This window comes from Harpia harpyja, chromosome 6, assembly GCF_026419915.1.
Source record: "Harpia harpyja isolate bHarHar1 chromosome 6, bHarHar1 primary haplotype, whole genome shotgun sequence".
NCBI classification, from domain to species: Eukaryota; Metazoa; Chordata; class Aves; order Accipitriformes; family Accipitridae; genus Harpia; species Harpia harpyja.
Window position 1 is genome coordinate 5,479,458 of NC_068945.1, and position 21,066 is coordinate 5,500,523.

The following is a 21,066-nucleotide window of genomic DNA, read 5'->3' on the forward strand; positions in this document are numbered from 1 at the left end:
ATTGCCATCGATTGTAGTGACACCCATTTGAACAAGTTTATTGATTGTAAAGTTCCTCGTTTCAGGATGCATAGAAGTATATACTTGAATTAGAAAGTGCTCTTGTCTTTCTCTGAACCAATCAATATTTGGGCTAGTTTGCGACCCTCTGGTTTTCAGTACTTACTTGGTTTCTTATCCTTCAGGTAGTCTGATCAAGTCCTAGGGCTACTCATGGTGAAAGTTGAATTTGACAATTAAGTCAGATTTCCATAATCTGACTGTTTAAAAGCATTTCTCTAGAGCTATTTAAACAACTTGTACAAATAAACTGACTCTTACTGGTTTTCCTTTGAGTGTCATCTGCGTGTTCACACTTCCAGAAAGGCTGTGGCTAGTACAGCTCCAATAGTTCAGTCTTAGTAATGAATTAGTTACTGTTTTGTATTTGTTCCTAGCCTAATGTTCTGGGGAAAGCCTATATATAAAAAGTAAAGAAGAGATGTGCCCAAATGCAAATGATACCAAAGAAATTTTCTTAGAAATCTGAAAGTTGTGGGGTTTTTTTCTTGAGAGGGGGGAGTGTTTGTTTTCTTTTTTGACTGATGCCAGCCAGGGCCATTTTCTGTGTTGAAAGCTCTTCATCTGCCTCTCTGACAATGTTTTGATAAGTAAACTTATATTCTGGCAGAGTGATCAAAATACGCTTTTCTTCAGCCACAACAGATCCTATGCTTTTTGATTTTGGCTATCAGTGAAATGTGAATAACCTGTATCTTTTCTTGTTTGAGCTAGGCCAGCAACTTCAGCTTGTGTGTTCTCTGGAAAGAGCACTTTTGATATTCCGGAATACTAAGGCTTAGGTGTATTTTTTAAAACCAAAAAGTCATTTGGTTAGGTAAACTTACTAAAAATAAGAAATATACTTTGTTACTTGTGAATAATTACGTGTGCAAATTCTAGTTGTAGGCCATGTTTCGGTTTTTATCATCTTGTTCTGGTCAGCTACTGACAGACCCATGGTTCCATAAAATCTCTTCTTAATGCAGGAAGTAACACAAGCTAGAGAATACAGTATTATCAAGTGTTACTAAAGGAAGAGAGGGAGTTGAAAAGGAGGTCCTTTAGCATTATTTTGAAATGGAGATCAGACTTTGCACTTTTGAATAAAACTAAAGGAAAATGATGGGCATAAAGCTGTAATAAAATATTCTTACACCTGTTAGAGGAGGATGTTAGGATAACTGTATTATTCTATAATTATATCTCCAGAACCTCCTGAGTTTTCATGTTAAAAAAACTTCAATGTTTCAGGTTCCAACATCAGAATATTTTTGCAGTGCCAGACTCTAATCTTGAGTAGTACTCAGAAGTAGAATTAGCACATCTAGCTTCTCTTTGCTTCTTACAGAAGGGGAATTCAGAGCACAAACTGCATTCTTTCTGGCTGTTTTGTCTACTGGATGTTATGTATCCATGTATGGTCAAGATCTCAGCTATTTTTGTTTCTTTCTTTGAATCCTTTAAGATATACTTATTTATTGAAAAGTCAATATATTATTTGAGTGTCTGTTTGGAATAAAAGGTGTTAAGGGAATGGACTAAATCAGATCAGTCAAACCTCTCTTAAACATGTTGAGATATTCCTTTCACCACCCCTCTCCAAATCTCAAGCACTCTTGGCTTCAAATTGTTGTTGAAAAGTGGCAGCTGAAGTTAATTTACCAGCTTTTTCCTTTGAAGTTCCTTTGCTGTGATATAAACAAGTTTTTGCCTTTTTTTTTTTTTTAAGATGAAAAAAAAAAGCTTTGGCTCTTGTTAATTATACCACAAAATATTTTAAACCTCATCTAATTTATTTTTGTGCTTTTCTGAAAATAAGGGCTTATTATTAGTGTTTCATCTGGTTTGGGTTGTGAATTCTAGAAGCCTTCATTTCAGTTTTTGTACTTCTACAGTTCACTGAAATAGCATTAACTAAGTGTTGTAGACATGTCCCAATTACTCTTATTCTGTTGGTCTGGCCTGAAGATGAGATATTTATTTTAGCACAAAAAAATCTGTATTCCCTTTCCATGGCTACTGTTTGCAGTCTGCATTGGGTGAAAACATGGAGTGACTAGTCCAAGGAGAGTTTATTTCCCTGTAAGCCCGATGCTTTGAGACGGATGATTCAGTTTCACTTCTGTCTCTTTTCACCTCTTTTGAGTGTTTTGACCTCATTGGAAACTGAGGTATCTGTGCCATCTTCCTCCTTAAAGCCTTCTCCTAAAGTATTCTTGAAAAGCAGTTGAGGAGATTGGAAGGATTGATGTGAATGCATCTAGAATTACTAGCTACTGTTCCACTGTTGGAGCTTTCTTTTTGGCCAGCACATCCTACATATGAGAGTGTGCATGGCCAATTTCAGAGAAGTGTGGTTTCAAAAAAGTAACCTTAGTATTTACAGTTCTTAAGTTCTGTAAAGTCATCTGGAAATGAAATTTGACTTGACTGGAATGTTAAATTCCCTTTACCATTTCCTTTACCATTTTGTTTCTTGTATGTATTAGATTCAAGCAGATATTCCAGTTGCCTCTTTGAATGTAATTGAAGACAAGACTTTAGTTACATCAACCATTGCTTTGGCTGATGCTGAGACACAGAGAACAAATGAACCGAAGAGCTACCTTCAACAAGCTTTTGCAAACCTAGAAATCAAGCTTTGCACTGCTGAAGAAGAAAAATTAAAAATTAAAAAGGTATGAATAGTTTTTTAATGAAAATATTTGGCATTTATATAGGATTTAAATGTAGTTGGAGCTGGCAGAGATTTGCAGTGCAATTTTTTGTAGAAATTAGCCAAATTCCAGAGAAATTGGCCAAATTTAGCCAACATACTTTTTTTTTTTTAATGTCTGGTATCTATTTTAGGCTGAATTTTTTCTAAAGTTTCAGAATTTTTTTTTTTTTTCCTGGGGGTGGGGGTCAGGTGGAAAGACAGGTTTTCTTAAAATGAAGCCATGTGGTTAGAAGGTATAGTGATTCCCTCATGTTTTGGGAGTGAATGTGTGGTCACTTGAAGTTGAAAATGTCTTTGGCTATCTTTATGAACATAACACATAACAGTTTTTGTTTCCACCCCCCCGGGAATTCTGGTAACTAATTTCTTCATATTCCTTCTGAGCTGAATATGACAGAGTACCAAGCAGGGTTGTGCCTGTAGTTATGTGTCTGAGTTAGCAAAAGGTCACTGAGGCATGGGAAAGTAAGTTTAATTTCTGCTATTCTTAATGCTGTTCCTTGATAGCTATCAAGGTGTGCTAGGGAAGGAGGAAATGGCTTGTTGGAAATGAAAATGAGGATGAGTAACCAGAGCCAAAGATGAGGAGGTCTGGTATGGATTGATTTTGCTTAGGAATTAAGTGTATAGAGGAGGGCTGGAAGGGAAGCATGAATACAGACTGTAAGAGGAGATAGGTTGAGAGCTAGGCTCTGAATTGAAGTGTTGCAGTTTCTATCTCTACAGTTGAATCAAAGACTTTGAATTTTAAGAGCTGTTTTTATCAGTTTGTCCAAAAGTGGGATTGAACTAAGCAGACCTGTTCTTTCTGTCCTCCTTATGACCCTCTCAGTTGTGCCTTTGTTTGAATAGCTGTCCAGTGATCTGACAGGTCATTTGTTTCTATACTGGCTTCTTGCGTGGCTGCAGAAGTAGTTGTTCTTGAGCAACTGAAAGAGTTCCAACAGCTTATGTATAGTAGGAATGAATTTGGTAGGAGCAACAGCTGCATTAAGAAAAAAAAAAAATTACCTCTTCGTATAGCAAATAGGTTTGAAGTTTATTGTCAGTAGTGTCATTCCCCTTCCTCTCTCTTAGTTCATGCTGGGCAGGCTTCTACAAGATCACAGAATATTTTAGAATTTTATTCATTTTGGAGATGTAGGTAAAGATCATTAGAGCTGTATGTAATAGGATTTCTGCCTTTTTAGTGAAACCATTTCCTAAAAGTACATTTAATATGCTGTTTTTCAGATGCAGAAAGACAGAACAAGCTATTAGAAATATGGAAATAATTAGGATAGGATAGAATAGTTCCAGTTGGAAGGGACCTACAACAATCATCTAGTCCAACTGCCTGATCACTTCAGGGCTGACCCAAAGTTAAAGCATGTTGTTAAGGGCATTGTCCAAATGCCTCTTAAGCACTGACAGGCTTAGGGCATCAACCACCTCTCCAGGAAGCCCGTTCCAGTGTCTGACCACCCTCTCCGTAAAGAAATGCTTCCTAATGATCAGTCTAAACCTCCCCTGGCGCAGCTTTGAACCATTCCCACGTGTTCTCTCACTGGATCCCAGGGAGAAGAGCTCAGCACCTCCCTCTCCACTTTCCCTCCTCAGGAAGCTGTAGGGAGCCATGAGGTCGCCCCTCAGCCTCCTTTTCTCCAAACTAGACGAACCCAGTGACCTTAGCCACTCCTCATATGACGAGCTTTCCAGGACATGCCTTTTATTTTAAATACCTTATACTTCTTGAAAATATTGTCTCAATCTAAGGACTGTAATCAGAGTTTTCTTGCACAACCCTTTATCTCTGTGTATATTATGATAGCAAATGTCATAGTCTTCAGAAATGAAATTAGTTGGAATGATCAACTGAATCTGTATTTTCACAATTGCAAATGTTTGTAACTTCATGTTTTTTATTTTGTAAACTTTATAGAAATTAGAATATTTACTGGAAAAACATAGTATTCTAGAAATGGATTTCTTGAAGGAAAAAAAAGAAAAAGTAATTTCACATCAAGATCATTACAAGACGCTCCAGGTAATTTCTTTCTTGTAGTATCTTACTCTTTGTCAGAGGGTTTTGTATAGACTATATTTATGTCCGACAAATACTCTGTTAAGTGTCTACAGGCCCGCTCCAAAGCCTTTTGAATTTAAGGAATTTCTAAGGTCTTTAGATCAGAGCCTTACTTCTGACATTAGTGGGAATATAAGTTTACTAGCCCACTTGCATAAGTACATTGTTGTAACTCGGATCACTTATCCTTATTATGATCTGTTTCGTAGAACAGATGAAAAAAACCCACTTTGCACAGTAGATGTGTGTTTAACAATATGACTTAGCATGTTCTAGAGTAGCTATGGCCAATTATTTGTAAAGTATTAGCTGACTTAAATATGGGATAGTTTGTGTTGGGTAATAAAAATCTGTAAAGTGTAATTAGATGCTAAGCAATGGAATTAAAATTGCTTCCATTGCAAAAATCAACACTGTTCATTAAATACAAGTCTCACAAGAAAAATTTTTCATTGATGTTTTCAGTCTTCTTCCAGTGTTATAGCAGGACAAACTAAATATTATAGGCTTGCAACATTTCAAAAGTTTCTTGTTGATAATTTTTTTGTTGCTGTGGATGCTTTTTATGTAGCTACTGCATTGTTTCCTATTTGTACTTAAGGGTTGCTGTAATAATTTATTGAAATACTAGCTGCAGTACTTCCTAGAACTTATGGTAATATAATCATCTACTCTTTTTTTTTCTTTTTTTTTTTTCTTGTTTATGTGTGTAACATCCTACTCAATGAAAGAAATGTTTGCTTAGCTATGTTATAAAAATAAGTTTTGCTTAAAAACCTTCTGATTTATGGAGTATCATACTGGCTGAAGTTAATGATCATCATAAACTCTTGACAGTAGAATTAGTGGATTTTATTTTTTAATACTTTCATGATGCTCCTCAAGCAGAAGTATTTAAGTAGTGGAAATGTTACTGAGGTTTGCAAGTATCAGTCTGTCTGTATCATACCTCTGAGTCAGGTACTACAGTTTTCAAGAACGGCAATGAAAGGGTCATAACCTTTAACTTTGTAGAAAACCTCATTTACTTCCTCTTGTTGTCTTCTGGATATAGCCAGAATCAAATCAGAGAAGAAAAGTGAGTCATGCTTCTAAGAGTTGACAGTTAAAATTACTTTCCTGAAACTTGAATATTGGATGCCTTCTGTTAGTACAGCTTTTAATGCCAATTCCTTTTGTCTTTCTCCTTTGGCTTCTACAACACTAGGGTCAACACCTGTGGCCACACACTGAGTAAATCTGGCAGCTACACAGTACAGATGTCTGTCTCACTAGCATTTCTTTTTCCAGTAGAAACAGCTGGTTATTACTGCTGTTAACTTGAAAAACTTGAAAGCAGACTGTAGTGGTGACTCTGGCATAGCTTTGGGAACTCTCAGGATAAGACTTCCAACTGAACTGATTCTGGCATCCTAAGCTGTAGGTGTGCATTGACTTAATTCCTCTTAAATGAAATTTCTGTGTTAATATTTGAGTATAATATGTAAAACAAATGCCTCATGAGATGGTTCTAACTGTTTTTTACATGAACATGTATTATTTCCTGCACCTTTATATTTACTAATTAACTGACTTCCTGCGCTTGTGACATTCTCAAAAGCTAATTTGGAGGTAATAGAGCCAGTCAGTTAGTCAGATCTTTAACAAGGTGATATTTAGATTAGACTCTCTTCTTTTTTTGTGAAGCTATTGTGCTTAGTTCTGAGGGAAGATTTCATTAATCTTTGTCAACTAAGCCAGTAATTTGTTTTTTTCATCTCTTCCTATTGATTTCTGCCTCAGTTAAGGGTAACAGTTAAGTTACCACAGTTTTGTTGTCACAAAATTGCTTCAATAAAATATGCTTTCAGGTTTTTTGATATAAAAAATATATTTTGAAAGACAAGGTAGGAACATAAAGCATATTACAGATGTTTTCTCTGAGCTGGGTTAGCATGCTGATGAAGTGAATTGTGTTCTGGACTAGTCACAAACTTTCTTCATCGTAGGTGTGAAAAAAGCCTTATACTTAATTTGGTAGTACTGAAAATAGAAGAACTGAAGGGGAGCGATAATCACTGTTCCTAATCAGGGGGGCAGAATTCCAAGTCTAACCAATGGATGACAATGGAGTGTTGCCACATTTATCCTTGTGTAAAAGAGAAAAGTAAAAAGTTCTGTGTTTTGTCTAACTAAAATTAGCTTTAAAAAATCAAGATTGAACAGAGCATGTAGTGTTTTCACATTCTTAATGTTGTTTCCATATGTTATTACAATGAGAGACAGTAAAGGAGCCGCAGTGGGTTCATAAATAGAATAAACAAATTGCTATTAACTAGTATTATAGAATTGTTTGGATATTTAACGCAGTTGTCTTTCTGAGATCTTGAATTCATACAAGCTGGTAAAATTAGAGTTATGATTCCCACATTCCCACTTCTGTCTTTGTAGTATTTAAGAGGCAGAATAACATACTGTAATTCTAACTTCTTTGCATACAAAAAGTAGCTGAGTTAAAATTGCTGTGGGAAGTGTAATTTTAGTTTTCTTGACTTGTATGCAGTGTTACAACCATAAAGTAGCATAAATGCAATGTTAGCCTTATAATTCCGTGCTTATTTAGACAGGAAGGAAACAGGTGCAAATGTATGTCTTGATTTTTCTTTTTTTTTTTTTGTTGGTATGTCAGTCTTATTTTTTCCCTTTTTTTGATCACATTCATCTCAACTTTTAACACCTCAGCTTTTCTCTAAATGTGAAGAGCTGCATATTTTCAAGACATTTACTGCTAGTAGGTAATACATGTTTTTGACTATAATGTAGATTTAGTGGTTATTTTAATCCTATAAATCTAAAATGTTGCTGCAGCCCCATTGCAATATGTTGTACAAACGAATAAATGCTGCATTTTGAAACTACCAAACCCCAATTTGTAATATAGTGAAAAACCATCAATAGCAAAATGAATACTCCTATTTAGGAGGTGATGTTCTCTTATTTGCAAATCAGAGAGGGAACATTTAATTTGAGAAGAGAAAATAGTTCCTGGGTTCTAGTCCTCTGAGTAGGAACTTAATTCTTTGCACAGATTGTTTAGCTGATATGACTTGGGATGTTTGGTCTATCTACAGACAACTGTTTTTGATGATTCACTAAGAATTGGATCATACTTTTCCTCTGCTATTTCTTTGATTTACCACACGGTTGCATTTGAAGTAATACTGCGCTGCTGCTGGAAAATTCTAGTTGCGGTTATACACATTTTTTCCCATCATCAACCCTTTCTGGAAGTTAAGTAGGCTGTTTTTTTGAAGAACAATATAGTTAATGTGGTGTGATCCTTCTTTCTGAAATAGACTCTTTTTTCTTTTGGCAACTGACATCTATTCTTCTAACTTAACAAATCTATAGTTGTTTTGAAAGCACCAAAAGTGTTTTCTTTTGGAATCCTTTGTTTCTGTTCTGCCTGGTTTTATGGAATGTTTTTTAAATTTTTATTGAAAAAATGACTTTAATGTGCTTATTTTATTTAGCAATATTCCTGTTCTTGCAAAAAGTCATGATTAAAAATGAATTAGGTTAGTACTTTGATTTAATTTTGAGTGATATTTTTGTGTGTAAAAAAGCAGGTCAGATAGACCCCCTGTTTAAATGATCTTTTAGAAAGGTAAGACAGGAAGCTTATACTGAAGAAAACATTGACAGATCAGTATGTAATGATCCAAAGAAACTTTACTAGGTCATGCAGTAACACCTAGCTGGGATTAAATGGCATGGTAAGCTAAGTACAATCATTGCTGCTATTAGATGTTGTTTCATTTCTTTATTCTGTAACTGTTGATGTTTGCGGAATTTTTTCATTTCAGTGCATCAGATGTCACATTTCAATTATAAAGCTTCAAATTATGAGGAAAACACTTTAAGTGCAGTTAAGACAGGAAAAGGTAAACTTGAGACTTTGGGCTAATTTCTTCCCTCCTAATTCTGAGGGATGAGTTTATTTTTATTCTGATTAATATTGCCTATTAATTTGGGCGTTTTTATATATTAGACCTATATATCACACACTTTCATATAAAACAGAATGCATACTTGGTTGCCTGTGTCCTTTTTTTTTTTGGAGATGATGCTTCAAAACATCAATATACTTTGTAAGGCATATAAGAATTAAAACTTTGTTAATGCTAGATTCATCATACAATTTTGCCTTTAAGTAGAATTGTACAAACAGTGATTTTGATGTACTTCAAAATTAGGACTGAACATAATATGAATCTCAAAAATTGCACCTAATACATGTAAAAATTTGCTTGTATTCATATGGTGTTGAAATAGGAATGCTAAATAACGTGGCTGAATGTGATGATGCCTGATTTTATGCGTATGGATCCTTTTGATTTTTTTCCCATCTTTCTTTTAGTATTTAAAGTGATGTGTCCTAGCTGTTGCTCCCCGCCCCCTTCATGTAGTTTCTTGTTTTCAGAATTGAATTATGCTTCATAGTATTTCATAATGTATCTTAAGATCTTTGATTTTAGATTCAAACAATGTCATAGTAATCTCAATAAAATAAATGGCTGAATAAGTAAATACTGGCTCTAGTGGTTACGTGCTGAATGCCCTAGAATGAAAAGAATTTCTCTTGGAGGAGAGTTGGAATTGCAAAAATGTAATGCCAAGAAAAGAAACGAGGTAACTAATTTTGTCTTGGTGATGGCAACATTCAGTTTTGCAATGATGACAGAAGATGTTCCAAAAGTAAGTAGGGATGTTGGTTGCTGAGAAGGGTAAAGCACCTTTGGAGAGCTGTGGTTTTGAGGGTTGAAAGTTCAGTGATGTTTCAAGAAGGGGAGGACGACAGCAGTTAAAAGTGAACAGAAGGTACTAATAGGGATTGAGGAGTGGGAAGTTAATGGTAGATATTACCATTCCTCACTACTCCCAGTGTGATCTTGTCCAAGGGCTAGTACTTCTTCTAAGGGACCTTGTCCTATAATGGTGATGCCATGTGGTGCTGATCTGGACACAGAATGGCTGGTGTGCATAGGGCATAGACGACTGTGCGTTAGGGGTAACTCTTCTGGTTTGTGCCTTTCCTAAGGCACCTCTTCTTTTTCAGTTCCCTGCATCATTGGATTTTTGCCCTTCCTCCTCCTCTGTTTTTATTCCTTCTTCTATTTCCCCACTTGTTCCTGGCCTTGCTTACCTAATGGATAAACTCAGCCCTTCTGTGCCGTCTGTCTGCCTTCACCCCTTCCTTTCTTATCCAGTGTTGAAAACTGGGGAGTATAATTTTGCCCCTAATATGGGTGCTTCCTAGCATTTGAGAGAAGAACAAACTGGGGTCTCTAACTTCCCCAGCCTCTGTTTTGCTGTTGATGCAGGAATGCTGTCCATTTCTAGCCAGTGCTGGATCTACAATATGTGATCCATCAGCTGTCCATATTGTGAGGATTCTCAGTGGCTGAAACCTGAGGACACGTGAAAGAAATATGAAATGCACATCTACCTTGAATAATAGGCCTGTTCATGTTGACAATAGGAAGGTGTCAAAGTTTGTGTATTTGGAATGAACACAGATGATCCCAAAGGTTAAGCTCCCTGTTCTGGAAGACCCCTGTATTATGCTTTTAATGTACGTAAACAATCCTGGTCTTGTATGAACATTCATTTCCTAAAGTAACTTCAAGAAGCAATCTTGCAGTTGGTTGTCTAGCAAAACAAGCTCTTAGAAGCACTTGCAGTCGAAGTGACAGGGTGAAATGATTGTGTTCCCTAATGCTGGTTGGCCATATGATGAATAAATTTTATATCCTGTATTGGAAGATGTAACTTTCTCTGGAGGAAATATTCCCTGTGTGTTAATACTGCAGTAAATATAGTGTACCCCCATGCAAACAGATATGTCTTTACCCTGCTTTGATAGACTAATTTTTCTGTTTGGGGGGGTAGCTCTTGGAGGAAAAAAAAAAATAATGATAGTGATGGCAGATAACATCCAAGAATTTGTCTGTTGCCATTATACTGAACCTAAAATAAAAGTGTAGCCTGAGTAATCATGCTCTTTCTTTAAATTGCAGTTCACCTTTGAAATTAATTTTGTATTATTTTGACAGCAAAGGTTATCTCCATTCCAGAGAAACTGGTGAAGCAGGGGCTGACAGGTTTACTTCTGTTTGCAAGCTAAGTATACCTTGATGTGTTTATTACAACAAGTCTGTGAACGTGGTAATTGAAAGGAAGAAATTATTTATGCTTTTCTGAGATATTCCCCCCTGCCCCCCAATATCTCTATATGAATTTAAGAGAAAGTTATTATTTTCCTTTACTGAAATGTGATAGTGTATAAGAATGCTTATAGCAAAAAAAGCATAGTTGTGGCCTGTTTTGTGCTACAGTTTCAATTCGATTTTAAATATTTTCACCCTAACTTCAGTTCAGATTGGGGAAGGAGGGTTGAAAGTATGGACTCAGCCATAGGTTGTAAAACAGATTTTCTCTTCTTGAGCTGGCTCTGGAGATTTAGGGATGACTGACATATCTGGATCATGTAAACAGCAAAAATACTATACCGTTTTGCTGTTTCTTCTGTTTCTGAACTATTGAAGTAGGTTAAACTTAACTGCTTCTATGCTTGCACACTAGCTGTGTTGAACTGGTTTAATGACTATTTCAGTTTTGCCACACATGAACACTAGAAATAATGTAGGCAATTTTAATATAATCTGCCTGGTATTTTAAATGGGAATTGATTAACTAATTCACATAATCTTCATAAATCTCTCAAATTTGAAAATGTCTTGTATTTCTTAATGGAAACTGCAGACTTACAGTTGATTCAGAGTCTTGGCCTGGAGTAAAAGATACCTGATGTATTGTTGTGACTGACTGCTGCTTTTGATGGCAACATTAGCAGTAAAGCACATAAACAAAGTAGCACTGAGCTTTCATAATTAATAAATATCAGTCAAAAGGTTAATGACTCAGAGAAAACATCTGATGGTATTTGACAGTTATGTCAATATTATATTTTTGCTACAATGTTTTATAGTGAGTTTTTTGCTTCCTTTATATATCAGTTCTTAGTCTGAAAAATACTGTTCTAAAAATAATTGTGATAAAGTAGAAAAATTACATCTAAAACATTTATTTCATTCACAGAATTGTTGCAGTTGGAAGAGACCTCTTGAGATATGGTTTCCCACAACATTCTTGCCTCTAAATTGGAGGGATACTGATTAGATGGATAAGGAATTGGCTGGATGGCTGTGTCTAAAGAGTTACAGTCAACAGCTCCATGTCCAAATGGAAACCAGTAATAAGTGGTTGCCCCTCAAGGGTCCATACTAGGGCCAATACTGTTTAATAACTTCATTAATGACATGCTGAGGGTGTACTCAATCCCACCAAGTTTGCGGTTGACACCAAGCTGGGTGGTATAGTCAATACACGAGTGGACTAGCTGTCCACCATTGCCCACAGGTTCTTCTCTGCAAAAATGCTTTCCTGCCATTTGACCCTCAGTGTGTACTGCTGCATGGGGTTATTCCTGCCCAGGTGCAGGACTTAGCAGTTCCCTTTGCTAAACTCAAGCCTTTCAAGGACCCACTGAATGGCAGGGTGATCAGATGTATCACCAATTCTTCCCAGCAAACTTGCTGAGGGTGCATTCTGCCCCATCATCCAGGTCATTAAAGAAGAGGTTAGACAGTATTGGCCCCAGTATCTACCCGTGGGTTACACTGCTTGTCACCAGGTAGACTTTCTGCCACTGATCGTAACCTGCTGGACATGGGCATTCAGCCAGTTTGAAGTCCACCTCACTGTCCCCTTACCTAACTCATACTTGTGAGCTTGTCTATAAGGATGTTATGGGAGATAGTGTCAAAAGCCTTGCTGAAGTAGAGATAAACAACATCCACCACTCTGATCATAGAAGGCTATCAGGCTGGTTAAGCATGACTTTCCCTTCGTAAATCCGTGCTGACTACACCTTCTTGTATTTCATGCGTCTGGAAGTGATTTCCAGGATCAGTTGCTCCATCACCTTCCTGGGGACTGAGGTGAGGTTGATGGGCCTGTAGTTCTCCAGCTCTACTTTCCTACCCTTCTTGAGGACAGGCATGACAACTTGCTTTTTTCCAGTCCTCAGGAACCACCCTGATCACCACGATCTTTCAAAGATAATTGAGAGTGGCCTCACAATGACATCAGCCAGCTCCCTCAGTGCTTGTGGTGCATCCTGTTAAGGTACCATGGACTTGTTTAGTCTGCTTTGTTTAAATGTTTCCTAACCTGGTCATCTTCCACTGAGGGTTTAAGTCTTCCTTGCTCCAAACCTTCCCTTGGGTCTCAGGGGGCTGGGATTCCTGAAGGCCAGTCTTACCAGTAAAAACTGAGGCAAAGAAGGCTTTTTTCATGTCCTTTGTCACCACAGCCCCTGCCCCGCTCAGCAGCAGGTTTGCATTTTCCCCAGTCTTCCTTCAGCTGTTATCACATTTGTGGAGTCCTTTCCTGTAGCCCTTCACGCCCCTAGCCAGATTCAAAACCAGGTGGGCTTTGGTTTTCCTAACCCCATCCCTACACGCTTGGAAAGCAGCTCTGTGTTCCTCCTGGGTCACCTGCTCCTGCTTCCACCTCCTCTGCACTTCCTTTTTATGCCAGAGTTTGGTGAGGAGCTTCTTGTTCATCCATGCAGGCCTCCTGCTGCCTCTGCTTGATTTCCTGCTTGTCACAATGGACCATTCTTGAGCTTGGAGGAGATAATCCTTGAGTAGCAACCAGCTCTCTTGGATTCCTCTTTATAAGGTTGTATCCCATGGGATTCTTCCAAGCAGACCCCCAAAGAGACCAAAGTCTTCCGTCCTGAAGTCCAGTGTTGTGATCCTGCTTTTTGCCCTGCTTCTTCCCCTTCCCTGAACTCCACCACCTCATGGTCACTGCAGCCAAGGCAGGCTGCCACTGATCTTCACAACCCCAGACAGTCCTGTGTTTCTAAGTATCTCAGGTCCAACAGAGTGCCTCAGAGATTGCTCCTCCATTCCTCATGAAGACCAGGGTCTGTGAATGGGAGGGTTCTTCCTGCGGTCTGAAGGAGGCTTCATCTACATCATCTTCCTGTAGACCGTCTGGTCTATAGCAGGCAGATGCAGCAATGTCCACTATGCTGGTCTGCCTGCTAATCCTGACCCCTAAGTTCTTCACTGATCACCTACCCCAAAACAGAGCTCCATGCATTCCAACTCCTCTCTCGCATAAAAGGCAACACCCTGTTGTCGCCTTCCTGGTCTTTCCTTCCAGAAGAGTGCATTTATGATTCTGGAAAAGGTGTTCTGCAGGAGATTGGAAACAGGTCTTGGAGGTAGGTGCTTTTTGTGGCTGGAGTACTAGAAAATGTATGTTTTCTTACAAAACTAATATATGACTTACATCCTGTTAAATACCATCTTCTAAGAAAATATTTAGGTTGGGTTTAGGTGTAGACATAGAGGAGACAGAATGCTAATAACGAAAAATAGGTGTGAAAAAAAGTTATCTACTGTACCTGCAACTAAATTTATAAAAGAGATTCCAGGAAATTTCACAGGTCACAGCAGGGTTTAAAATTATGGAACACTAAAAATGGGGGATTTCAGAAAAGGCACTTTCACAGATAGCAATGCATCTTTTTGCTGAACTGTTAAAGGTATTTATGGGTATGGCAACAATCCCTTGCCCACCTCTTTTTCAAGTGTGTGCCAGATACCTCACGTTTATTTCTTCACCTTTTAAAATTTTTTTTTAATATTACTCTATGTACTCTTCTTTCAGACACTCATTTTTATTCAAACTCTCTATTTTATTAATAATTTCAGAGCTGTTTATCTTTTGGCCGTTTCTCCCCCCCCCCCCCCCCCCTCCCCATTTTGATGTCTTCCTTCCTCTAAATTACTTTTCCACAGTATGAGGAAAAATAACTTTTTATTTCTATTAGGAAGAGATTCTGCTCCATTGCCTTTGTTTTCCTCTTAAATTCTTTTTTTATGAGTTATTTTATTGTCTTGTTTCAGAATGATTAGTGGATATAAGACTAAGCATGCTAATTTTGTTTTAAAAATATGCTGTGTTCAGATATACCTCTATTACACTATTGTGCTGTTACTTAACAGCTTTGAATGCCTAACTTGTCTTGTACTGTGGAATTCAGTTACAGTCATATAGTGTGCCTAGCATTTACTCTTTTACAATTATGCGCTCTCTGATTTTAAAGATATGCAAAAAATTGTGCTTAGACAACTTTAATTTTTCTAGTGTGTAAGTATGTGGAAGTAAAAACACTTTTTCAGAACCAAGATTTCTGTCCTGACTGCTTTCTAACTGGCCTGACCTGTTTTATGCCAGCGTATCTTAGATTTATTTGAATACATTGACTAATTTATGTTCAGTGTGTCACAAGTCCATCACAGCTACTGCACATCTCCATTTGTGCATTCACAGTGAGTGCAGGATGATTCATCTTTTTCTTTTTTCTATTTAATATGAAAATTCTAATTGAGGTGGTTGTGAAATGTCCAAACATATTCAACACTGATAAATTGGAGTTCTTTACTGCCAAGCTTGTCTCATCAAGATTTTCACTGGATCTAGCTTTTGTAGAAATAGTATCTTGTTGGATTATTGGGGGGATAAAGGAAATGTGCAAAATGTACTCAAAGTGAAGAAACCCCTGTAGAGTAGAACTTGGATAATTGTATTGTTAAGGCAGTGCTTCTAGGTTAATTGTCTCTTACTTGGCATGCACTTTCTTAAAAAATGTGGGGAACAGTGCCAAAGCAACTCTGTGTCTCTGGATTCACTTGAGTCCTGTTTGTGTTCAATGTAAGGCATCTGAGACAGTGTAGTTATTGTGAGTATTTGACCATTCCTCACTATAAAAATACTGAATCTTAGCCAATATTAGTCAAAACTAGTCAATACTTTTAACAGCATTTTTGTATTTCATGTTTAAATACTTCAGAGAAATAAGATGCATAGCAAATATTAGGATGATATTTTGGGAACAATTTTGAAGAATTGTCCCTTCGTTGCCCTTTAACTGCTAAATCATCTTAAATGGTTCATAGTTCATTAATAAACTATGAATGGCTGCAGAATACATCTTACTACATTGGTGAAAATTTTATTGTCTAATTAACCTATTACTTAAACACCTTTAAATTTACTTCTTCAATCTATTAAATTTTATTTATGTATAGTACACACTAGGTGTTGGAACAGTTTGATCAGTTGAAATGTATAATTTGTCAAGTATTAAACAACTTTATTTGTATAAATATATTCTGATCTAACTAATTCATACACTGGAGGTTAACATATAACTAAGAAAAGCTCTTGTAACTTACAGGTAAAAGTTAAATTTATTCATGCATTCTCTGTTAACTTCGAAACTTCCTTATTAATTATGCCTTTAAGATTTAGGCTCTTTTTACTTGAGTAAACTGCCGAAATTTTAATATGTAGGCAAAATGCATAGCATCTTAATTTCAACAAATAACTAGTGTTGTAAACTACTGCAAAGGTGTGTAACAGGTCATTTCTATGTAGCTCCTGATATTGGGAAAACAGTTACAGTGGTAAATTATTAGTTATTGCAGTGATCACAATAGAATATAAATACAGCAAATTTATATCATCAAGGTTTTAAAACTACCATCTGATTATGAGAAGCTTTAAAGGATAAAATAATGTTTGGGAGATGAAGGAGATAAGGGAAAGTAAAAGTCAGCTCTAATTATATACCAACATAACTAGATTGCTATTCCATTTTTTTCTACAAATAAAAATAAGTGTTTATAGGGTTTCTAGTGTATATTCTTGCACCGATTATTTTTGATTCTGCTTACAGATAACCATAGTGACACTAATTACTTTTAGTTACTTCAGTGTTACTGTTCTTAAGAGAAAAAAAAGAGACTTGTATAATTTTTTTCCTCATTAAAGGCTTAAAAGGTCCAGAACAGCATGTGACATTTAAAATAATCATGTACTTAAACTACTGAGAACTCCTTTACTTTTCTTGGCTAAACTTTTATCATTTAAAGAAAACTGATACTGATGAAAACTAGAACATCTGTTCTTAAACCTGAAGGATGTTGAGATAAAAGAGACTTGCTGAGTCCTATGCAATTCCTTAAAAATAAATCTATTACTTAAATGTATTGTTAGACAGAAAATATTTTGGTTTTGGATATGCATTACAAATTTAAGCATCCTCAAGCAAATAATTGTTTAGGATGATCAACATTAATTTCCAGAAATAAATACCATAATGAATTTTAACTTAAAATATGAAAATGGGAGTCTAATTAATGCTTAAAAAACAATCCAAGATGCTGTTATATAGGACTGAGAGCAATATTGAATTTCTTCATTTATTATAATATTTTTCTATATATTAAGAATAATTTCAGCTAGTAATTCTGCACTTGATGTAGGCCCTGTTTATGTAGGGAGAACAATCCAAGTTTCTGTGCTAGGTTTTCAAAGGGCTGAGGGTATAGTCTGAGTTTCGAGATAAGTATGAAGAAAGAAGTGAGTGTGTCATTGAAAAGCAAATTTCCATTCATCTGCTAGGTAGAGAGCTTGAAATAAGGCTAGGTGACTTCAGGGAAACGAAGAAGGAAAAACATAGTTTGAGCTCATAAGCAAGGAATAAGAAAAAATATTCTGGACCTCCCTTATATTCAAACTGTATAACCGGAGAAGTAATTTTTATGATTGAGGAGCCTTCTTGTTAATGATAAAGAAGAAAAGGAGATATCCATTTCTATCGTCGTGAACTAAGCCATAATTTCAGGCATGTTTCAGTTTGTTGCCTGCTTTTGTGGCACTGGTTTGTGAAATATTGTGTTTAAAAAACCCAAACAAAAACCAACCCCCACCCCCCAAAAAAACCCCAAACCAGAAACAACTCTTTGTACTATTAAATAACTACTATTTAAAACTACTAAGAAGATATTAATATTATTAGTGTTCAGTAGTGTAATTTTTGTAATTACTTACTTTTGTAAGTAAGAAGACACTTGATGCTTGTTTCCTTTAAGGAATATTTAAACTCATGCTTTTTATTTTTATGTAGTAGTTGCAATTTTCATTGATGTTTTTAATAGTGAGTTGTGCTAAACACTTCAGCTTGAACATAAGAAAATCCTTACTAGATTGTGGCGAAATTAGCTGCTTCTAGGGAGATTTTGCTCTCCTTCCTTCCTTCTTGAATTTTCCAGTGTTTATTGGGTATTTTTCAATATTATTATCACTTCCGTTGGCTCTGCTTCATTCAGGAACTTCCCACTTGTAAGTAGAGACAAATGTAATTTTGGTCACTAGAGGAGAACAATTCCTGGGTTTCATATGGAGTGTGATCACATCTCTGCTACCTGGGAATTCCATTACCTGCACAGAATCCCCCAATGACTAGCCAGAAAGCAGCTGCATTCAGCTGGAGTGGTGAGAAGTTGCTTCAGTGAATGGGGCTTGGACCCATTGCTTATAAAGATTCATTTTAGCCATGTGTCGCTTTACCACGTTCAATTTTATTGTTTTAAACTAGATTAAGCAGGTCTTAGATATCCTATGCTGTTGTTATTTACTAAAAATATGGTTACAGTGTTAGCTGAGGAAAATCATTCAGGACTTTATGATATTAAACCAAAAATGCAGTGGACATCTTGAACGAAGGGAAAAAGAGGATATTGTAGCTATCCTGTAACAAAGACTACAGGAGTAGTCTGAAGATACTTCCTATTTCATATAATATTTTCATGAGATAGTTCTCACATGGATGAAGGTCTAGTGGCACTTGCCTCCCTTTTTACATCAAGATTGTCTGTCTTTACTTGCACATTCTTTTGAGAACTGAGTATTTATTGAATAAAAATAGCAGCTCTTGGAGACATGTTGCAATTCCTATGGCAGTATTTCATGAACTTTCAACACATTCCTATTCTGTCACCACCAATTAAATTATCTTATCATATACCAGTCACTGCCGTAGTTGATGAATCTTTCATTGCACAATAGAAACCCAATAGTATTTTTGTAAGGAAGAAACCATTTTTTATTCATTTCTTGATATTTTGTATTTTTAATCTCTGCTGCACTACTTTAGGTTTTTAAATGTGGCCTCCAGTCTTTTAAATACGTTTACATATGCTTAATAAATCTGCATGCGTCCAGTTGAGGAAGGCTATATTCCAGCAGGATTTGCTTTCACTTTTTGAAAAGACTTTTAGCCAAGAGCCTTACTGTAAGCAATGTTTGTGCCCCTCAGAAGAGGGGAGCTGCTCAGAACAAGAACGTGTCTTAATCATGATTTTTCTCATCTGGATTAGCCAGTTTGTGGGAGGTCTGACGCAGTGTAAAATACCAAGAAGTTTCAAATAAAATTAAAGTACAGCTAAAGCTTTCCGTCAAATTCTGTCCTAATGCTACAGCGTTTTAAAATCTATTTACATTTTAATTTGTCTTATACAACAAAGAAAGCATGAGCTTGTTTCTGCATCCCTGCCAGCTGGCTTGTAGAAAGGAGCCAAGGGACTCTCAAAAGGGGTGGCATATGTATGGTCTTAGTTTGTAGAATTAGAGGAAGTGATATTTGTGTCCAAATTAGAATCCCTTTGCTTCTCCCTTTCACTTTTTCAGCAACAGGAGGGTTCTTGCTATTCTGTCCTACTCTTGATTTTTGGGGGGAAAAGTGTGATCTCTGTTCTTTCTCTTTTTTTTTTTTTTTTTTTTTTTACTGTGGAGTTTTGGTTAGGTTTTTTGGTGTTTTGTGTGTGTTTGGTTTTGGGGGGTTTTTTGGTTTTTTTTGTTTGTTTGGTTTTTTTTTAATTTTTTAAACTGCAGCATATTGAATAGGTTAAAAGAAGGGAGCTGTTGAGAGAGTTACTGTGCTCCAAAGATGAGAACCATGGTTTTACCATCCTTGGAGGGAAGGAGAGAGTGAGGGAGGGAAGAGTGTATTCTAGAACCAATATAATGGCAAAGTAAAAAAGATGTAGGGAGTGAATGAATGTTAGAAACAGTGATGGAAAAGTCAGTCACTGTCTCAAGAGTATGCATGTGCAAGTCTTGGACAGAAGTGCAGTTCTCAAACTGAGACAACAGGAAAAGGAAAGACTCTAAGAAGACAAAAATTAAATTTTATCCATGTTAATTCTGTCCATGTCACTTTTTTTCTGTTCCTTGTTTGGGCAGGAGAGAAGTTGGTAGGCAGGTTTCTTTTTTCTTTTTTCTTTTTTTTTTTTTTTCCCTACTGCTTTCCTTGTTGAAGACCTTCTGTAGTGGGAATGTTCTTCTTTGAATATCCATACACAGTTTTAACTGAAGTAAATAAAAGTTTCAGCTGAAGGCCAGATTTGACTTAAATATTTTTTTCTAACATTGTCCCTAACTTCATGTTTCATCCTTCAATTAATACTCTGCCCTTTTGCTTTCAAAAGGGCTGATTCCTGTTGCAAAAGAAATGGTATTGTTTCTCAAAGAACCTTTCTCATAATTTCTTTATTTAAGTGTTGATATCATCAATATTGAGAAGTAAATGGAGTGTGTAAAATAAATAAAACAGCCACATCACTGTCAAGAATCTTGAGTTTTATTCCTCTTAGAGTGTCTTTTGAAAAGCACAGGTATATGTCTATTTTTGTTGTTTTCACTATGAATTTAGAATTCTGAATATTTATCTGCATGAGTCCATTTGCCTTCTGTGGTCAATTTCTACAATAGTAACATTTAAAAAAATTGATTAGATGACATAGCTTAATGATCTGTGATTTTTAAAATCTAGCAGGTCTCTGTGTTTTTCAATCTGCATTTAAATTTAAAAACCAAACCAAAACAAAAACCCCAAACCCAATTAAACTCCCAACATTATAATAGCTTTTGGCTATCTATAAGTAACTTAAGGCGGTATTAATCATTGCTGACTTTTTCGGAATGTTACATCTGATGTGTTCTGGCTTAAATAAAAAAAAAATGATGATTTTTAGTGATTTAAGAGACTTCTTTGCTTAGAGGAAGAGAATAGATTAAATATATATCATCCTTTTAATAGATTGATTAGTTTTCCACCCACCCCACCCCCAGAAATGTAACTTCTTTTCTCCTCTGGAGTAAGTAGTTCTGCTTTTAGCTCAATCACATCAGTGTTTCACAGTAAGTAAAACAGAGAAAAATATAAATGCATGTTACTGTTTTCATATGGGAATGCTCTTTAGATATTTAG

General features: G+C 36.2%; 1 protein-coding gene across 3 annotated transcripts in view; it reads left to right on the forward strand.

Moving 5' to 3' along the window:
- The window catches only part of CCDC91 (coiled-coil domain containing 91), a 157,745-nt gene that overhangs the window by 39,820 nt on the left and 96,859 nt on the right, over positions 1–21,066 (forward strand). For 2 of the 3 annotated variants that reach the window (XM_052789907.1, XM_052789906.1), the window contains exons 5-6: positions 2,532–2,720; positions 4,683–4,787. In XM_052789907.1, coding sequence (XP_052645867.1) covers positions 2,532–2,720; positions 4,683–4,787 — 294 coding nt within the window. The remainder of the gene's footprint in view (positions 1–2,531; positions 2,721–4,682; positions 4,788–21,066) is intronic. The other variant, XM_052789908.1, reaches the window with a different exon arrangement.